Here is a 19870-nt window from a genome sequence, read left to right on the forward strand (position 1 = left end):
CAGACTGTCACCACTGATTCGTTCTCTTCTCAGCCTGTCCCTGTCCGCTTCGGCGTCCCACAAGGGTCTGTCCTCGGCCCTGTCCTTTTCACCCTGTACACCCAACCCCTCTCCCTGGTCATCGAACGCCACGGCTTGAACTACAACTCCTTTGCCGATGACACGCAGCTCCAGAACAGCGCCAAGCCGGAGGACGTTGACCATCTCCTTGGAGCCATCTCCAGTTGTTTCACTGATATCAAGAACTGGATGACTGAGAACAAGTTGAAGCTGAACAGTGAGAAGACGGAGGCCCTTCTCGTTGGAACACGACAGAAGATTGCTTCCCTCACTGTGACCGACCTCCAGCTGGATGACGCGACTGTTCCATTCTCCCCTGCTGTCAAGAGCCTTGGCGTCTTTCACGACTCCACTCTCTCCATGCAGACACACATCTCCTTCATCATCAAGACCTGCTTTTTCCACCTACGACGCATCGCCTCCATCCGTCACTACCTCACCCACGACGCCTGTGTCAAGCTGGTTGTCTCCCTCATCTTCAGTCGTCTGGACTACTGCAACTCTCTTCTGGCTGGCCTCCCCGCCTCATCCATTCATGGCCTACAACGAGTCCAGAACGCTGCTGTCAGGCTGACGTTGAGGAAGACGAAGCGAGACCACATCACCCCCCTACTTCGCTCCTTGCACTGGCTCCCTGTCAACACACGAATCTCCTACAAACTGTCCACTCTGGTCTACAAGTGTCTCAACGACTCTGCTCCCGAGTACCTTCAATCCTCCCTGGACCTGTACACCCAGCCCTCCGACCGTCCCCTTCGTTCTGCTGCTGACCCACTCCGCCTTCACATCCCTCGCTCCAAACTCGCATCTGCTGGTCAGCGTGCATTTCCCTCCGCGGGCCCCTCCGTCTGGAACTCCCTGCCGCTTGAGCTTCGCCAGAGCCCCTCTCTTGACGCGTTCAAGAGTAGGTTGAAGACTCAGTTCTTCCCGTAGCTGGCTGTGACTTTCATGTTCGACGTGATGTGTTGTGCCCCAAAAGACATTCTTGTGCTGTGCTCTGTGAGAGGTGTTTTCTTTGTGCTTAATATTATTTTGTTTGGACCTAGCTATTGATGTGTATGTTTGTTGTATATTTACCAGGGGTTGCGATAGTGTGTGATAGGGTTCGTGTCCGTCTGTATATGTTAGTTTCTTTGTTAGTCCTGTGTTGACTACTCTTCGACAAGCGCTTAGAACTGTACCCACGGAATACGCGCTATATAAGCTTCCTATTGATTGATTGATTGGGGTCTACAAAGAGCGCCACCACAGTGTTGACTGTGAACTGTAAGTATTTCATCCTGGCTTTTATGGTTCTAAAACCGACTTTCACTTTTACAAGGGTATGAGTATATGGCTCAGCTTTTCGGTTTGTTTGTTTGTTTGTTTATTTGGTGTTTAACGTCGTTTTCAACCACGAAGGTTATGTCGCGACGAGGGAAAGGGGGGAGATGGGATAGGGGAAAGGGGGGAGATGGGATAGAGCCACTTGTTAAGTGTTTCTTGTTCACAAAAGCACTAATCAAAAAATTGCTCCAGGGGCTTGCAACGTAGTACAATATATGCCCTTACTGGGAGAATGTAAGTTTCCAGTACAAAGGACTAAACATTTCTTACATACTGCTTGACTAAAATCTGTACAAACATTGACTATATTCTATACAAGAACCACTTAACAAGGGTAATAAGTGAAGAATGTTATGGGTGAGAAAAGGAAAGTAAAAGGACTTTGGGGAGGCAGAAATAGAGAAGAAACAAGAAAAAGATCCTAATTAGGTTCACGGCATCGAGAGTGATGCGACCTTCTCTCAGAAGTTAGTAGAGAAGGCTCCCCCATCCACCACCCGGGGGACGCGCCTCTACGCCAATTAGGGGGCGCGAGGAGCTTTTCGGTCTTTCTCCACCATATACGGTGTGTGTGTATATAATACAAGAATTTATAACGCGCACATATCTCACCACAAGGCGACTCAAGGCGCACTCATACACAATCTTTCGCCTTAACAACTCAAGCATACTCATATACACTTACGCATAAATTACATGAAGATGATGAGGCAACAACACATACCCCACCCCACCCCCTCCCCCACCTCTTCCATTGCCTCTAGTGTGCTCCCTGCTTTCAAAATTCCACGTTGGAACATTACAAAAGATTCTTCCACTAACTAAGGGATAAAAACATGAATAAAATAGGTAGTGAAAACAAGGAAATACCAGCTGAATACCCTTAATCAAACAGAACACAACAATACTTAAAACAGCCCTAGATGTTTATATACATTATCAAATTATCACTAAAACAACAAATACACTACATGTAGCCTACTGATGGACTGAGAAAACAAAATCAGGGGTTGTATTTCTTGAAGAGGTGCGTTTTAAGTGCTCGGTTAAATGCTTGGGGTGACTGAGAGTGGCGTATGTTTTGGTTTTGGTGTGTGGAATGGTGAGGATGCGACAGTCAGAAGAGGCACGGAGTTGTCTCGGCTGGAGAATAGACGGTGAGGAGTTCAGAGAAGTAAGCAGGAGACGAATGAATGCACCTTCCTATCATTCCCTATTTTTCTCGTGCGATGGTAGCTACACAAAAACTCGCTTAAAACGCGACTATGTAAGGCTGGCACATTCCTTCTCGTGTGATCGATTCGGCTCACCATCTTAGATCTGGCTAGGCTTTTACATGGCCATCTCTCGACTTGAATACATACCAACGATACAGGTTGTTGTGGCTTTTTTGTTTTTTGTTTGTTTGCTGAATTAGATTTTTTCAGAAATTCTATTAAAAAAAAAAAGAACAAAAGCACTCTCTAATTAATAAGGGGTATCTCATGACACGCCGTGGATGGTGGCACGCCTAGTTTTTTCCACCGCGGGAACAACACCCAATTCGTTCCCCCGCAAGACGAACAACATGGTAGGTGTCTCCATATTAATGCCTTAAAATAGTAGATAACCAGACTTTCTAGTATTGAAGTTTATATCATACTGTTCGGTACTTTATTTTGCATTGGATCAGCTAGTTGTCTTACCATTTACACTCTCGTGTACTACATAAGAGAAGAAATGTCATCAAGACAAGTCAGAAATACTGTCTCCCACGTTAAAAATGATGAAATAACACAAAGCACGGTCAACAGAAGGGCTTAAATCTTTTTGCTGGTCAAAGTCAAACTACTTGTGGATACTGCTCTTCATTTTTAAGTTTAAGCTTACCTTAGTTTAGACTCACGATCGGTTCAAAGATCAACAGTGAAATTTGACGGGGTAAGATCCCCCACAGCTTGGTCAAAAATGCGGGGGACCTTATCTGGTGTCTGCGGGGGACCTTACCCACTGAGAATCGAGTACCACAAAATAACGCTAGATTAGAGCAGCTTATCCACGATGCTGGTGCCCAAAAACGCGCATACAAGGCTGCAAGGTATCGAAGATTAAACTGTGAGTATTAAAATAGTGCTTTAAATGGTAGTTCTAGGTTAATTTGTACGAAATTGAGACCTCTCTGTATAATTTTCACGGACTTCTGCAGAAAATCGAACGCCACTGTTCACGAGTACATAACAAGACATAAGTTACATATTATACATATAGCCTAGGCAATTCTGCTTCAGAATATCTATACTTAATAATGTGATTTGCCACAACGTACCTTCACAGGGCAATTCCTTTGCGAGATAACAATTTTGCTTCCGCGTGCGGGGGAACGAATTGGGTGTTGTTCCTGCGGTGGAAAAAACTAGGCGTGCCACCATCCACGGCGTGCATGAGATAGTCTTACATCGCCATATTGTGTAGGTTGTATTTCAATGGCCAACGCATTATGTAAAGCGCAATGAGACTACCGTCTGGTGGTGAAAGGCGCTGACTAAGAATGATTTATTATTATAATATTCCAGCATCGGGCCCTTTTTTAACGGGAGGGTGATGTCAGAGTAATACTAATATGTTAACAACAACAAACTTGAAGTGGTGCTGGTTTTCATCATTGTCAACAAGGCCGAAATAATTCCGTTCTGTTCAGTTACTTTCAGTTCACTAATCTGCAAGGGCCAAGTGCCTAGAAATGTAAGCGTTTCTTTTACTTTGCTCCTGCTTTATTTTTCCACATGTCTTTATTTTCAGTCACGCCTTTAATTTTTAATCAAATTTATTGAAATGTTGGTGAAACAATCTTCGATGAAAACCGGACTATCGGATTGCATTTAAGCTTGGACGTTTAAATATTAATTAATGAGTTTGGTCATTACTTAATCTCAAATTACTACCCACAACTGTAAATGTTAGTATTTGATCCAACAATGACTTCTTATTCTTACATGAGGAATCGAAAAGAGGGTCGTGGTGTATGTGTTTGTGTGTGTGTGTGTGTGTGTGTGTGTGTGTGTGTGTGTGTGTGTGTGTGTGTGTATGTGTGTGTGTGTGTGTGTGTGTGTGTGTGTGTGTGTAGAGCGATTCGGGACCGATCTTCGTGAAACTTTACATGAGAGTTCCTGAGTTTAATATCCCCAAATGTTTGTTTTTTTAAAGTTTGTTACATTTAGTCAAGTTTTGACTAAATGTTTTAACATAGACGGGGAATCGAGATGAGGGTTGTGGTGTATGTGTGTGTGTATGTGTGTGTGTTTAGAGCGATTCAGAGAAACTACAAGACCGATCTTCATGAAACTTTACATGATAGTTCCTGGGTATACTGTTCAAAAAAAGAAACGCATAGCTTGTAATATTTGGTTAATTTAGTTATATGGCTACAAGGATATCCACCAAACTGCAGAAAATGTTTATCTGGTCGTCGACCTTTCGTCCATTGCCACAAGTGAGCTCTGCACGTGACGCATGCGTTATCAGTGGCTACAATGTCAAAATTGCTCATTTGGCATGACCACTCGTCATGCTTCAGTGTAATCTCGTGAAACTCGGGGAATATTGAGCTCTCACCATGTCTTCCAAAACCCATAAAAGCGGATTGTTCGCCACAAAGAAATCAGACGACAATTCAGCGACGAAAGATGGCCCGATTGAGCAGAGAAGACCGCCAAATTGCATTGGGTCGTTTACAAGCAGGCCAAAGTCAAAGTGCAATCGCCAGGCACTTCCACGTGTCCCAGAGCACCATCAGTAGACTGTGGGTCAGGTTTCAAGCCACTGGCTCCGTTGCTGACTTGCCACGAGCGGGAAGACCAAGGGCGACAACTGCTGCTCACGACCGCTTCATACGGCTCCGCCACCTCCGGAATCGTTTCCTGTCGGCCTCATCTTCTGTCCAGGCTCTCCCCGGGCCACACCGATTATCGGACCAGACCGTGCGGAACCGCCTGCATGAAGCTGGTTTGAGAGCTCGCAGACCTCACAGAGGAGCTGTCCTCACCCGCCGCCATCGCCAGAACCGAGTGCAGTGGGGCAACCAGCACCTTCGCTGGACCGTCCGGAATCACTGGAGACACGTGTGGTTCAGCGACGAGTCCTACTTCCTGCTCCAGCGACATGATGGTCGGAGGAGGGTCTACCGGAGAGTAAACGAACGTTACGCGCCCAACTGTGTGGATGAGGCACCCGTTCATGGTGGTGGAGGCGTCATGGTGTGGGGGGCGATCAATACCGCTGGAAGGAGCACCCTGGTGCACGTCCAAGGGCGCATAACTGCCCAGCGATACGTGGAGGAAATTCTGCGCCCACACGCCCTTCCTCTTCTGGCTGACCAGGATGCCATATTCCAGCAGGACAACGCTCGCCCGCATACAGCACGACTCACCACCCAGTTCCTCACCGACCACCATGTCCAGGTGCTTCCCTGGCCATCCATGTCGCCAGACATGAACCCGATAGAACACCTCTGGGATGAATTGGACAGACGTGTGCGCAGGCGAGAAGAAGCGCCGGCAAATCACCGCGATCTATTGCAGGCACTTCAGGAGGAGTGGGACACCATCCCACAGCAAGATATCCGGCATCTGATCCAGTCCATGCCCAGAAGGTGCCGGGCAGTTGTTGCTGCTCAAGGCAGTCACACCCCCTACTGACTTGACAGCCTCGGCACCCAATCGTATTGATTGACTGATTGATTTGAAGATGCAAATGAACTGTGTGTGCATTCAACTGTGTCCATACCAAATTTCAAACAAATAATCTAAATATTGGATTTTCTGTTAATTTTTTCGAAAAATAAAACAAATTTGGCAAGTAGCAACTATGCGTTTCTTTTTTTGAACAGTATATAATATCCCCAGACGATTTTCTGAGCTCAACTCGGCAACTTTTAAACACGAGGAGAAAGTCATTTAATGTCTTTGATGACGTCATATTCGGCTTTTTCATTTTTCAACCAAATTGGTTAAAATTTGTGTCAAGAAATCTTCGACGAAGCCCGGACTTTGGTATTGCATTTCAGCTTAGAGGCTTACAAATTAACTAATGAGTTTGCTCATTAAATTTGTCATTAAAATCGATTTTTCGCAAACAGATTTAAAATTGATTGCATTGTGACGGACACAGTGGGGTGGTGGTAAGACGTCGGCCTCCTAATCGGGAGGTTGTGAGTTCGAATCCCGGTCGCTGCTGCCTGGTGGGTTAAGAGTGGAGATTTTTTCGATCTACCAGGTCAACTTATGTGCTGACCTGCTAGTGACTTAACCCTCTTCGTGTGTACACGCAAGCACAAGACCAAGTGCGCACGGAAAAGATCCTGTAATTCATGTCGGAATTCGGTGGGTTATAGAAACACGAAAATACCCAGCATGCCTACTCAACGAAAGCGAAGTAAAGCTGACTATGCTCTCAGAGTATAGTTTGGGGAACCCAAATGGTCAAACGAGCTCACACGTAACCAGACAATTCTGGAACGCTGAAGAAGAAGGAGAAGAAGAAGAAGATTGCATTGTATTCCTCATCTTCTCCTAAATTTTAAAAGTATATAGATATGTCATGTTTACTTTAACTATATGCTCAGAATGAAAGGAAATAGGTTCAGTAAGTACTACGAACGCGTGCTTCGCGACGGCGAGCGTGACTCGTCTCGGTCTTCGGTATGGTTAACCGAGACTATCTGAATGTAGTCTCGGCGATGATTGGTTTGTGGTGTTTATCTTGACTAAATGTTTTTATATTGCTTCACGCGACTAGTTAATAAATGTCTTTGATGACGTCATATCCGGCTTTTTGTGAAAGTTGTGGCGACACTGTCACGCTCCCATTTTTCAACCGAATTGGTTGGCATTATGGTCAAGCAATCTTTGACAAAGTCCGGACGATGGGATTGCATTCCAGCTCGGAAGCTTAACAACTAATTAATAAGTTTGCTAATTAAAGTTGTCATTAAAACCGATGTTTCTCAAACAGATTTGAAATTGATAGCATCGTATTCTCCATCACATTCTGAATCTAAAAATATATACATATGTTATGTTTACTCTTAAAATGTGATCACATTTAACGGAAATAGGTTAATTAGTACCACGATCAAGTTTTAAGAAATCGATCCAAAAATGATTTTATCTTATTCCTTTTCATTTTTTGATTCCAAAAACATTATTATGATATGTTGTATTCAAAACAAGCTTAAAAAGTTAAAAGGAATACAGAAAAGCGACTGTCCTGCTTAGTGCAAAACGCTACCGCGCTATTCTGGCTCGTCAATTTCACTTCGTTTTGCACGTGAAAAGTGGGCGATTTCCTTCTCGCGCCTATTGACGAAGTTGTATAATTGTCTTGATGAAAAAATGCAGTGCGTTCAGTTTCATTCCGTGGGTAATTTCGCCTTACGCGACTTGTTTATCATTTCATGAATCCAAAAATATATAGAAATGCCATGTTTACTCTGAAAATTACAGAAAATATTTTGATAAAGCACTACGTTCGCATGCTTCGCGAAGACGAGCTGGACCAGTCTAGGTCTTCGGGTATAGGCTAGCAAAGCTTTAGTACATGTAGGTTTGGTGTTGGCTGTTATTAAGTGTTGATATTTTATTATCAGGCCGTCAGATTGATTAATTGTTTTCATATCGCTTCACGCGAATTGTTTCCTTTCTTTTCTTCAACAAATCTCTCTGCCAGCTATACGTATAATCCTGATCGGAACAACTGGAGCTGGCAAGAGCTCGTTGGGGAACAGCTTGCTGAATAAAAGTGTGTTCAAGGTTGGAAGAGGAATGAGATCAAATACTGCAAAATGTGAAAGGCAAACAGGAAAACGGAGTGGAACTCTCATAGAGGTATGTATTAAAGTATCCAAAATAAAGTCGTATGCTTTAACTAATGAGAACTGTTTAGCAGTGCTTATGCAAACATCCAGCTTATCGAAACCTCAAATCCAAAAACAAAAAGACTGCCAACGTTCCAATACAATCATTCATTCGCTCGGCTTCCTGACGAGTGGACGTAAACTGATAGAACTAGCAAGATAAGTTGTGTGTGAATAATTATTTGTTTGTCTGTTCACTTAAAAGACCGTTGGGTCGAAATATCTGTGTATGTATTTTTTTGTCAATAACAAACGTTCCAACAACCTACCTTTCTTGTTTTTTGATTATCGAAACCTCAGTAAAAAAAAAACAAATTAATAATAACAAGAAACCGTTTTGTACCTCAACTCAAACATGCCAATGTTATTTCATTCAAACTTTCTATCTGGCACACTTTTGGGATCAAAGATTTCGTTTTTAGGGGGTCACGTGACTGCCGATCAAATAAGCTAGGGTACCCCCAAAATCGACCTGACAAAAGAGTAAAACTCGAAGAAAATTAAAGAATTTTCTGAGCTCAACTCGGCAACTTTTAAACACGAGGAGAAAGTCAAATCAATTATCTCACCAGGGACTGGTCTACAATGTCACGGAAAGGGATACGTTTTCCGTTTGCTTAAACGTTGCTTTGTCTTACGTTCGACACCCTGATCTTTTGCTGTGAATAAATCGTAAAATTTGACGCAAGCACCTTTATGCGCATCTTTTGGCACCAAGTCTCGTAAACCTGACAGAGTTATTTCCAGAATGTGTTTATTATGCACAAACATGTCTATCGTATTTTCATGACTAGCTCGAAGACGGGTTTAGGAAATAAAGTCTGTCAGGATTGTCAAGCTTTGCGATAGAGTGGCAGACCCGCAATCTTGCCAAACAACTAACAGTGATGTGTCTGTTATTAAATGCACGCTAAATACGATAGTCTTTTCTTTCGAAATATGAACATCGAACTTCACGATTCTTTACAGCAATGATCGCTGGCTGTCATTGGCCGCTGCCAGCGTGATTGGCTGAGGTCACGTGAGTTTAGAAAAAAAAACATGTGTGTTCAGCGATCACTGCAAGCAATCATCAGCGAATCGTGGCTCCGATGTGCATAATTTCGAAAAGCGAATCTACACTGTAGACATGGCTGCACGCTTATATGATCTGAGAGCAATACTGTTTACTTACCTTGAATTTGTGTGACAGCTGGTGGACACCCCGGGCCTGTGCGATACAGACGAAGATGACGACGTCATACTCCGTGCAGTGGGCAAGAGTGTTGCAATGGCCTACCCTGGACCTCATCTGCTTGTCCTTGCTCTCAGAACTGGCCGTCGCTTCACCCAGGTCTGAGCTCTCTCGGTCTTTGACTGCCTTTCTATCCATCTGTCTATTTGTGTGATTTATTCAGCGAGCGGTTTGCTTCGTCAAGCTCTCCCGTGTCAGGAGTCCGGACTTCCGTTCTTCATCATACTTTATTTTGTTTTCATAGATACCCATTTGTCAAAGCACATTAAAACCATTGAATTGAGGAAATCAAACCTACGGTCTAACAAACACTTGCACAGTCCGTGACATATAGGGCTAAAACGCTTCGCATTACACTCAAAAACAATCTGACCATTGAAGAATATCAAACACAGCATTTAGTTGTGTCAAATAGAACGCTCAAACACTAATTTTAAAACCTTCTCGTGTGTGCATGTTATCATCACTTCAAGTTTTAGCACCCAAAGCGAACTCTGGAGCTCTTGGCTCAATTTCAAAGCTGTATCTTTATGAACACTTAAGGGCGAAAGGTAGGACGAAAATTATGACTGGCGCAGTCTGGATTTATACCCACTCAGAACACAGCCGTTTTCAATGTGAGTAAATGAGCGCTCAAACGTTTATGTTTAAGGTATTCCTGGTGTGGGGTCACATAATTACAACCCCAAACTTAAAATGTATAGCTCTTGGGGCGATGAGAGATAGTAGTTGTTTTATGCTATTTATTCCCCCCTCTGCGTCTTTACCTCTGTAGATTTTAGGGGTTGTTTATTATTCAGTAAACACCCAGCAACCAAAACATAACCACCCAGCAACACGCCCGAATCCTCGATAGCTCCTGGGTTGAGAAGCTACACGGTGTGGGCACTATACTTTAAGCGACTGAAAAGTTCCACTAACGCTCAAATGTACAAACAATACATATCCGGAGCAGACAACACAAATACATTAAGATTCATGTTTTGCGTTTATACTCCTGGCCGTGTGTTCATTTTATTACCGTGAAAAAGAGTTAATAAAGCAAATCGGTTCTCAGTTGCTGGAAAGATGAAATGACCATGTTAACTGTAGTTTGTCCAGGTCTTAAAAGTCCCAAAAGCTGTCATTCATAAATATGAAAATAAAGAAACATATCCATGTGACTGTCTCTTGCTTGGAAACGAAACTCTTTTCTTTTTTAAGATTGTTTAAATTTCGCAGCTGTATGACATGATGGTGATCGATACGTCTTATCTTACAATGATCTACACTGCTCACACAGGAAGAGTACCAGGCGTACGTCAAGCTTAAGAAACTGTTTTCGGAGGAGATGTCAAAGTACCTGATCATCGTGTTCAATGGAATGGATGCTTTGGGTGACACCATTGGTAAAGCGTTTTTCAAAATATGTTCTTAGTAGTAGTTTACAACCAAAGCTTTCGTCTCTTACTGTCTGTCTCTCTGACTCCGTCTTTCTCTCTGTCTTTAACTGTCTGTCCCTCTGCGTGTGTGTATCAGTGTGTGTGTCTCTCTCTTTCTATCTCTAACATAAGATCGCTCCCCCGATTGTTCAAATTTAAATGACAACGGACACCGTCTCTTCAAGTAGAAGTTTCACCTCAAAAGCACGACGAAAACCTTGTCCAAAACCTTGTTCCTTCTTTCAAAGTAAAAGTACTATGAACAAACTCCTTATTACCCCCTCAGCTTCTTTACCTCTGTAAACTTGTAGGGCTGGTTATGTTTCGATAAACACCCAGCAACCAAACAAATAACTTCCCAGGAACGTGCCTGAATCCTCGATAGCTCATGGGTTGAGAAGCTGTAGTTTGGGGGCACTAATTTTATGACTGAAAATTTCCGAACGTTAAAATGTACGAAATATACATATCTGGAGCAGACAAAAACAAACATACCTCATTTAAACTAACAACTACAGGTTTCAACATGCGAAATCCAATATAAAAACCATGAGTTTGGTTGATATTTGAATCCAAATCTATCTTGTACAAACCAATCTGCGCGAGCAGTTCTCAAGACAGGTAACTCTCACACTGTTTTTAGAGACTATAGTTGTTCCCCTGCCGGATTTCTTCAAACTAGGGCACTTCGACAAAAGGACTGCAATCCGTCAGTCAATTATCAGCTGTATTTCATTTCATAAACGCAAGCAAATGCACACATCCTTGAATGTTAAGAAAATTAAGCGGTTCCATTCACTGCCTTGCCTGGAAAAACCGAACTTAATACAGTATTTTACGTGCGAACACGGGGGCAAAAGTTCGTCTGCTACAAATTACGACGGAAGAAAATTTCCTCAGCGATGCAAAAAATGTGAAAAGAACAAAACATGTATCTGCCTTTATCGCCTCAGAAGAACAACGGCATAAACTATGTACTAGATTTGTTATTCCAAACTAAATAACTGCTGTAAAGTGTTAACAGACTTGAATGATTTTCACTTGCTTGCGTAGGTAGACTGGCAGAGTGACGAGGACTCGATCAAACTCACCTTTTTTATTTGAAAATTTGAAGAAAGGAGGAATAAATTATTTACACACCTCGTCTCAGTGATTATTAAAAGTAATGGTCTCAGTTCGCTGAAGCTTGCATTTTTCATGATTCACTAAACTTCGACCATTATTCTTAATATTCACTGAGACTCGGCATGTATTCAAACTTTTAAAAGAAATCATCATAGTTTATCCCGTATTTGTGTATGAATACCTGTGTGTCTTACTATGCTTGTGTATTCTATTTCAGACGAGCAGAAGAAGGCCCTTGATGAAGAGGTTAAGAAAATGCCTGGTGAGCTGAAACAGGTACTTCAAGACGCCAACTATCGCTATGTTGGAATGAACAACAAAGCTGCTCCAAGAGACAAGGAAATCCTGCTTCAGGAAGTGATGATCAAATTTCTGGTGAGTTAGTATGGGAATTTCTCGCGCCAAAATCACCTCTTACTCAAATGAGGAAAAAAATAAAACAGCTTCGACTTGGGTTTTGAATAACACATCAAACAACATAACCGTTTTGGGTTCATTTTCTTTCGTAAAGTTACCACGCTTAACAATCGAGACATTTAACCATTTATCCACCGTAATTCTTGTTCATGTAATAAATCAGTAAAAGTTAAATAAATGTGTTTTTGAAGGAAGTATTGCACTTTCGCCCTTAGTAATGTATTTGTTTGCAGGATCGAAATAGTTGTTGTAAATACCGTATCGCGTAGCATTTTGACTTATTTGCGTTTAGTTGTAAACGCAAGCAAACAACAACGGGAGAGTTTACGCCTTTTCTCAGAGCATCGGAAAAAGGAATGCAGTCACGAATAACTGGGCATCGTTGTATCATTTTCATCATCTACTTTTTTTCCCCATTCGTTTTTAACGTCAGAATAAAGTGTAATGTTGACAGCACTCGCATGGATCATGTTTTAGTCTAAACGTAAACACTTGATCATAGTTTTTTTGGGGGGTGGAGATCCCTAAAAATCCTTTCTATTGTTTAACATTAAGTGAAATGAGAAAAATGAAAACAGCCAGGGTGCGTGGGTGATGGTAGCATGCAGGATTTGGGTATTCCATCTCGTGTTCTTAAAAGAGGGTCATGTGGGTGTGTGTGTGTGTGTGTGTGTGTGAGTATGTGTGTGTGTTTATGTGTGTGTGTATGTGTGTGTATGTGTGTGTGTGAGTGTGTGTTTATGTGTGTGAGAGAGAGTATATATGTGTGTGTGTGTGTGTGTGTGTGTGTGTGTGTGTGTGTGTGTGTGTGTTGTCGTTTTCAGGACATGGTGAGGGCAAACGGTAATACTTACTACAAAACCAGATAGACTTGTGACGTCAACAGCCATTTTGAAGGCCTGATTCAAAGCAGACAGCTAAAAAAACTCGTCACTAAAGAGGAGGCTGAACGGCAAGCTAAGCGCGCTGTCGTCACAGACGAAGATGAGGAGTTCTCCAGGCAGCTCCATGTGACTGCATGCTTTGGCCTTCAGCTATATGCGGCAGATTTGTTCTGTAATGTAGTAAACGCCTGCGTCTAGGACTTGTTAGTGTTTGCATGATGTTTAGGCACAAGGTTTGCACGACAGTTATGAATTTACTAAAACGTATAAGAAAAAGGAGGAAACATCTCTCCTTCCATCCTTACTTAAAATTAATATTAAAAGTCCTGCGGTTTTAAGCCATTAAGTACTTGAGTGTTTGTCCGCTTTAAAAAAAAAAAAAAAAATATGGAGAGGAGGGCAGGGGGTGGGGTTGAGATGATAATGCTCTGTGGAATTTGTTAGAATGAAAAGTAGTTAAGATGTTTCTTGGTAAGAATTATAAGTCTGTATTCTATATCTTGAATAACGGGTTTGTAAAATTTTTTGTTTTAATTCAAAACGAGTTAAAAAGTGGAACCTTACAGGATCACCAATAACAGCAAATAGATGAGCAAGTAAGAGGAACACAAACAATAAATCTCAAAACTTTTAAAAAATAAAGTCGCGGCGCTGCCACGTGTATTATCTACTAAAGTGTGGCGTTCATGAGGATGTGTATGTGCCTGTGTGTGTTGTACTAGAATAACGTATGCGTACATGGAATGACATTGCGGGTTACCTGAACATTGACAATGACGAAAGAAAGATTGTGTGTGTGTGTGTGTGCGCGCGCGCGCGCGCGCGCGTGTGTGTGTGTGTGTGTGTGTGTGCGCGTGTGTGTGCGTGCGTGTGTGGGTGTGTGTGACCATGTTTGAATTTATTCGGATTTAGTTCTCTTTCCTTGTTTGTATTATGATTGTGTAAGTGTAAAGCGCTCTGGGCTCGTCACCACGAGGTTTACGCGCTATATAAGTAATCGTTATTATTATTATTATTAAGATGTAAGCCACGAAGGCCGTGGTAATAAAATAAAAGTATGTACAGTTTGGTGACTAGTGAGCCTAGGGTGAGGATATGTTGTCTAGAGGGTAGTCGCTAGAATCAGGAGGGATGGGGGGAGCTACTCGATCTCAAACTGAAACACGCTGATGTGATAATCTGGGCTTAGAGTTATACCCACAGCCCCATGTCCGAGTCCCTGACCAGTCGGCACAGCAACAAGCTGTGTGACCAGCCTAGAGAACTGCTACTGCGCAAATAATCCTGGGGACTCAGACCATGGAGCTTCACGCCTTCCATCCTACCAGCCTCCTCCCTTTAAATATCAAATTAAAAACAAAAAATGTCTGCTTAGCTTCTGCTATACTTGCCCATCTCTCAGTTATGAATGCCTGCGCCTCTCACTCTCTTTTTTTCTGGGTGTAATGTCTTCAATGTTCCAATGAATATAAGTATGTGACATTTTCCTGCTTCTGCTAACTTTTCTGAATTTATCTCTACTTTCTTTCTCCCTCTAAACCTTTGTCTGAAAGTTGCCAGGATCAAACTCGACTGAGTTGACTCGGAGGCAAATAAAGAAACGCAAATAAAGGATGCGTTAATTAAACCTTTATGGACTTGAAATAAAAAGAAAATAATGATACTAGCATGTTCTGCACGTGTTGTTTTAGCGGTCTTATCTTGTCAGAACCGTGTTTTCCGTTATCTGGGTCACACGTGAGGTCTTGTTGACGGGGATCCCAAACCGTCATGGGGACCACTTTCAGCACATGCACAATGTGGAAAAGCAGCTTTTCGTGTTCAGAGTGTTCAGGCAAGCTGTACCGTACTCACAAAACTCATTCAACATTCATTTCTGCGACACAGGCGCGATGCCGAGACTATCACCAGATCAGCGTCAACAGGCGATCGGAAGACTTGATGCCAGACAATCAGTTCAGCAAGTTGCTAGGGCATTTGGAGTAAATGTCACCACGGTTTATCGCCTGCAGCAACGTTTTCATGCCACCAACAGTACCTGCGACTTACCAGGTCGTGGCAGACCCCGGGTAACAACAGCCCGACAAGATCGCCATCTTGTCCATCAACACCAGCGAGATGCATTCGAAACTGCCGCCAACACAGCCCGTAACACATTGGGGTGCATGGACAACCCGTCAGTGCCAGAACTCTACGCCGACGCCTTGGTGGGCAGAACCTGGTAAAGTGGCGTCCTGCTCGACGTCCTGTCTTGACAGCTCAGCATCGCCTGGATCGTCTAGCCTGGGCCCAGCAGCATGCCCACTGGCGCCATCGGGACTGGCGGAGGGTTCTTTTTTCGGACGAGAAGCGCTTTTACCTGGAACCTGGCGATGGGCGTGTCCAGATCTGGCGAAGACCTGGACAGCGGTTTGCTAACAATAACATCCTGCAGCATGATCGATGGGGACGTGCCAGCGTCATGATATGGGGCGCCATTGGTGTCAATTAGCGAGTGGGACCTGTCGTCTTTCAGAACGTCGGCCAAGGTCGTGGGAATGGTGTCAATGCAGACCGCTACATCAATCAAGTCCTGCGTCCCTATGTGGTTCCATTTGTCCAGAGGTACCGGAACTGCCTGTTCCAGCAAGACAATGCCCGTCCCCATACTGCACGTGCTACCCAGGACAGGTTGCGTCACAACAGCGTGAACATTCTGCCTCATCCTGCTCGATCTCCGGATCTCAACCCAAACGAACACTTTTGGGACATCATGCAAAGAAGGATTAATGCCCTTGCCAGGAGACCCCGCACAGCAGCAGAACTGCGTGCTGCCGTGACCCAGGTGTGGGCTCAGGTCTCTCAGCAGCAAATTAATCACCTCGTCCTCTCCATGTACCGGAGGTGCGCCACAGTCATCAACGCCCAGGGAGGAGCAACACGCTATTGAATTTCAACCGTCTTCAAACAGTGTTCAGTGGAACATGGCACGTCATGCTCTCATCCCAATACACTTTTCCGTATGGTTTTTGTATCGGTCAATTCGTTTCCTTGTTATTGTTAACCCGAAATAATTAATTCGACATTAAAATTCATGGGTAACCCATCTTCACTGCAGCATTTGCGTTTCTTTTGCCTCTGAGTATATTATTGAAAACATGTATCTGATTTGATTGGTATTTTGAATGGCATTTGGTAACGCTTGAAGGAGTACTTTTCGCTAAAACTGGAGTCAAATTTAGTCAGTGTCGGACAGTTGCGACTTCCAACCGCCTCCTCGGTTCACTGCGCACAGGCCTGCTTGTTAACTCTTATCTTTATATTTCGGTGGAGTAGCCTACACTCAAATTCCATGCTTTCCATAACAAAAACCACTCATTTCAAATGTGCAAAATCGTCATACTTTTTTAAGGACTGACATAGAGGTCAAACACAAACTGGAGATAGAAATTAAGGTCTTCCGTTACTTAGTATTACTGGAGATTATATTAGAGAAATGAACTAAACAAACTTAACTTCCTTCGGAACATACGTTTATACAATCTGTATCTCATATACGGTAGTCATCACTGCTGCAAACAACAAGGGAAATAACTCTGTAAGCGAGAACCCCTCTTTTAGGCAGGAACAACTCAAACGATTCAAAGCGGGTGTAAATAAATGAACACATACACAAACAGATAACAGAACAAGATCAGATTTTTCCAAAAGGTAGAGCAGTCCTAACCTCTCTTTACGCCTACAATTGCTTTGTCAAATGCCGCGCGAGATAACGCGCAACAGTAAGTATACCACCGTGTCACATGATTTCATTTAATTGAAAAGAGTGAGTGCATTAAATCTGTTAACGCTCCAGGTGTGGCCTAACAAACCCCATTTTGTATTCATGTGCATGTGCCCCATCTTTCGATTGAGAAGATTCTGCTCATCCTTTATTTCATTGAAATATAGCTTAACATCTCCACATTACCGAAACTGACAATGGTAAAATAAGAATGTTGCGATGAAGCACATTTCTGAGTTAAAACAGTTTTTGTTGTTTATGTTGTTGAAGGGAATTGATCCCATCAATATCTTTGTACCTGAGGTCGATCATCAGTACTTTGGAAGGAAGGGGGGAGGGGGGTATTCCAAATGTTCTTCTCCTTCCGCCATCCCCTACTGTTTTGCTTTTACTGCATGAACACTAACAAGCAAAACAGATGGTATACACATCGGTATCAATATGATAGTTTAAAGATATCTTTCTTTGCAAACTTTGTTTAATTGTCCTAATCAAAATGTCGGCACTCTAGTTAAATAAGCAGCGCTTTTTAAAACACTCTTGAATCTTTCAAAACTCGGTTTCTGTAAACAAGAAGGAGAATGCATTGCCGCGAAGTGAAAGATAACAAACAGTATAAAGTACATAAACAAACAAACAAACACACAAACAAACAAACATACATTCATACCAACAATATCTACAGTTCCGGGCGATTCTGAACCAGCGTTTACAAGTCTAGGAGCATTTTACAAATCTTATATGTACCAGAATAACAATTACGGTGACTGCGCGCAAGAGCGATAAATAAATAACAAGTCGCGTAAGGCGAAAATACAACATTTAGTCAAGTAGCTGTCGAACTCACAGAATGAAACTGAACGCAATGCCATTTTTCAGCAAGACCGTATACTCGTAGCATTGTCAGTCCACCGCTCATGGCAAAGGCAGTGAAATTGACAAGAGGAGCGGGGTAGTAGTTGCGCTAAGAAGGATAGCACGCTTTTCTGTACCTCTCTTTGTTTTAACTTTCTGAGCGTGTTGTTAATCCAAACATATCATATCTATATGTTTTTGGAATCAGGAACCGACAAGGAATAAGATGAAAGTGTTTTTAAATTGATTTCGACAATTTAATTTTGATAATAATATTTATATATTTAATTTCCAGAGCTTGTTTTTAATCAAAATATAACATATATATATGTTTTTGGAATCAGCAAATGATGGAGAATAAGATGAACGTAAATTTGGATCGTTTTATACATTTTTATTTTTATTTACAATTTTCAGATTTTTAATGACCAAAGTCATTAATTAATTTTTAAGCCACCAAGCTGAAATGCAATACCGAAGTCCGGGCTTCGTCGAAGATTACTTGACCAAAATTTCAACCAATTTGGTTGAAAAATGAGGGCGTGACAGTGCCGCCTCAACTTTCACGAAAAGCCGGATATGACGTCATCAAAGACATTTATCAAAAAAATTAAAAACATGTCTGGGGATATCATACCCAGAAACTCTCATGTCAAATTTCATAAAGATCGGTCCAGCAGTTTAGTCTGAATCGCTCTACACACACACAGACACACACACATACACCACACCCTCGTCTCGATTCCCCCCTCTACGTTAAAACATTTAGTCAAAACTTGACTAAATGTAAAAATGAGCAAAAAGCCGTGTAACGAAGAATACAAATAACAGCAACGTTTCAACCCCAGGGTCTTCTTCAGGCACGTCAACAAAGTAAACAAACAGTGAAAAGACAGACAATAGAACAGAAAGACGAACTACAGATGTAACGATTCCCAAACAAAAACAAACGGATAGATGAAGAAAGGAGGCTATTGCAGAAAACGTAAACACTGAAACTTAATGTACATTACAAAGCTGTTTCATTGCACTATTATTCACGAACACATTTGATAAGTGCATGTGTGTCTGTGCGTATAGTTGTGTGGGTCTGATTTGTTGTATTCCTTGTAGTTTAACGTGCACATGTCACAAGTATTAATCGTTTAAGGAGTAAGTAGAGAAAAAAAAACCCATCAACAAAGCTAAAGTGTTCTGATGTTTCGAAAACATTTTCGGCAATAGCTTATCAAAACAGTTACTGAAAAAAAACATGATTCATATGAAAGTACGTCATTTTATTAGAAAGACATTTCGCTCCATCATAACTTGGTTTGGAGAGCAAATAACTTCAGTTTGAAAATATTTTTGTTTGTGAAAGAGTTGGTCTAAGAACATAACAGGGAATACTATTGATGCTGGATAGGTTTTGCCTGACCCCCCCCCCCCCCCCCCCCCCCCCTATGTTCTCGAGAAAGAAAACAAATCGGCGTCAGCTCTTTTTGAGGAAATGTTTTCTTGTTCCACTGGCTAAAACCTACACCAAACAAATAAAGTAAAGTTTTCATGTTTACTTGCCAATGTATGTTATTCTGTGACTAAAAACTATAGGTGCCATAAATGGGTCTTGCGAGCGGTCATGTTTAGAAAATAAAATGTATTTGTCCATGTTTAAATCACTTACTTTCCATTTTCTTCTTACTACGTAACTGTTATATGCACTTATGAGTTCACATTGTAATAAACTGTTCTTTTCCTCAGTGGGCGGGGATATAGCTCAGTTGGTAGCGCGCTGGATTTGTATTCAGTTGGCCGCTGTCAGCGTGAGTTCGATCCCAGGTTCGGCGGAAATTTATTTCACAGAGTCAACTTTGTGTGCAGACTCTCTTCGGTGTCCGAACCTCCCCCCGTGTACAC

At 42.4% G+C, this 19870-nt stretch overlaps 1 protein-coding gene across 2 annotated transcripts in view; it reads left to right on the forward strand.

The window, feature by feature from the left end:
• Window positions 1-19870, forward strand: part of LOC138972510 (uncharacterized) — a 323114-nt gene that overhangs the window by 71933 nt on the left and 231311 nt on the right. The window contains exons 9-13 of one of the 2 annotated variants that reach the window (XM_070345159.1): window positions 8089-8246; window positions 9468-9608; window positions 10792-10897; window positions 12273-12430; window positions 13297-14197. In XM_070345159.1, coding sequence (XP_070201260.1) covers window positions 8089-8246; window positions 9468-9608; window positions 10792-10897; window positions 12273-12430; window positions 13297-13341 — 608 coding nt within the window. In that variant the 3' untranslated portion in view covers window positions 13342-14197. Of the gene's footprint in view, window positions 1-8088; window positions 8247-9467; window positions 9609-10791; window positions 10898-12272; window positions 12431-13296; window positions 14198-19870 lie in introns of those variants that run through there. The other variant, XM_070345157.1, reaches the window with a different exon arrangement.

Source organism: Littorina saxatilis, linkage group LG8, assembly GCF_037325665.1.
Source record: "Littorina saxatilis isolate snail1 linkage group LG8, US_GU_Lsax_2.0, whole genome shotgun sequence".
NCBI classification, from domain to species: Eukaryota; Metazoa; Mollusca; class Gastropoda; order Littorinimorpha; family Littorinidae; genus Littorina; species Littorina saxatilis.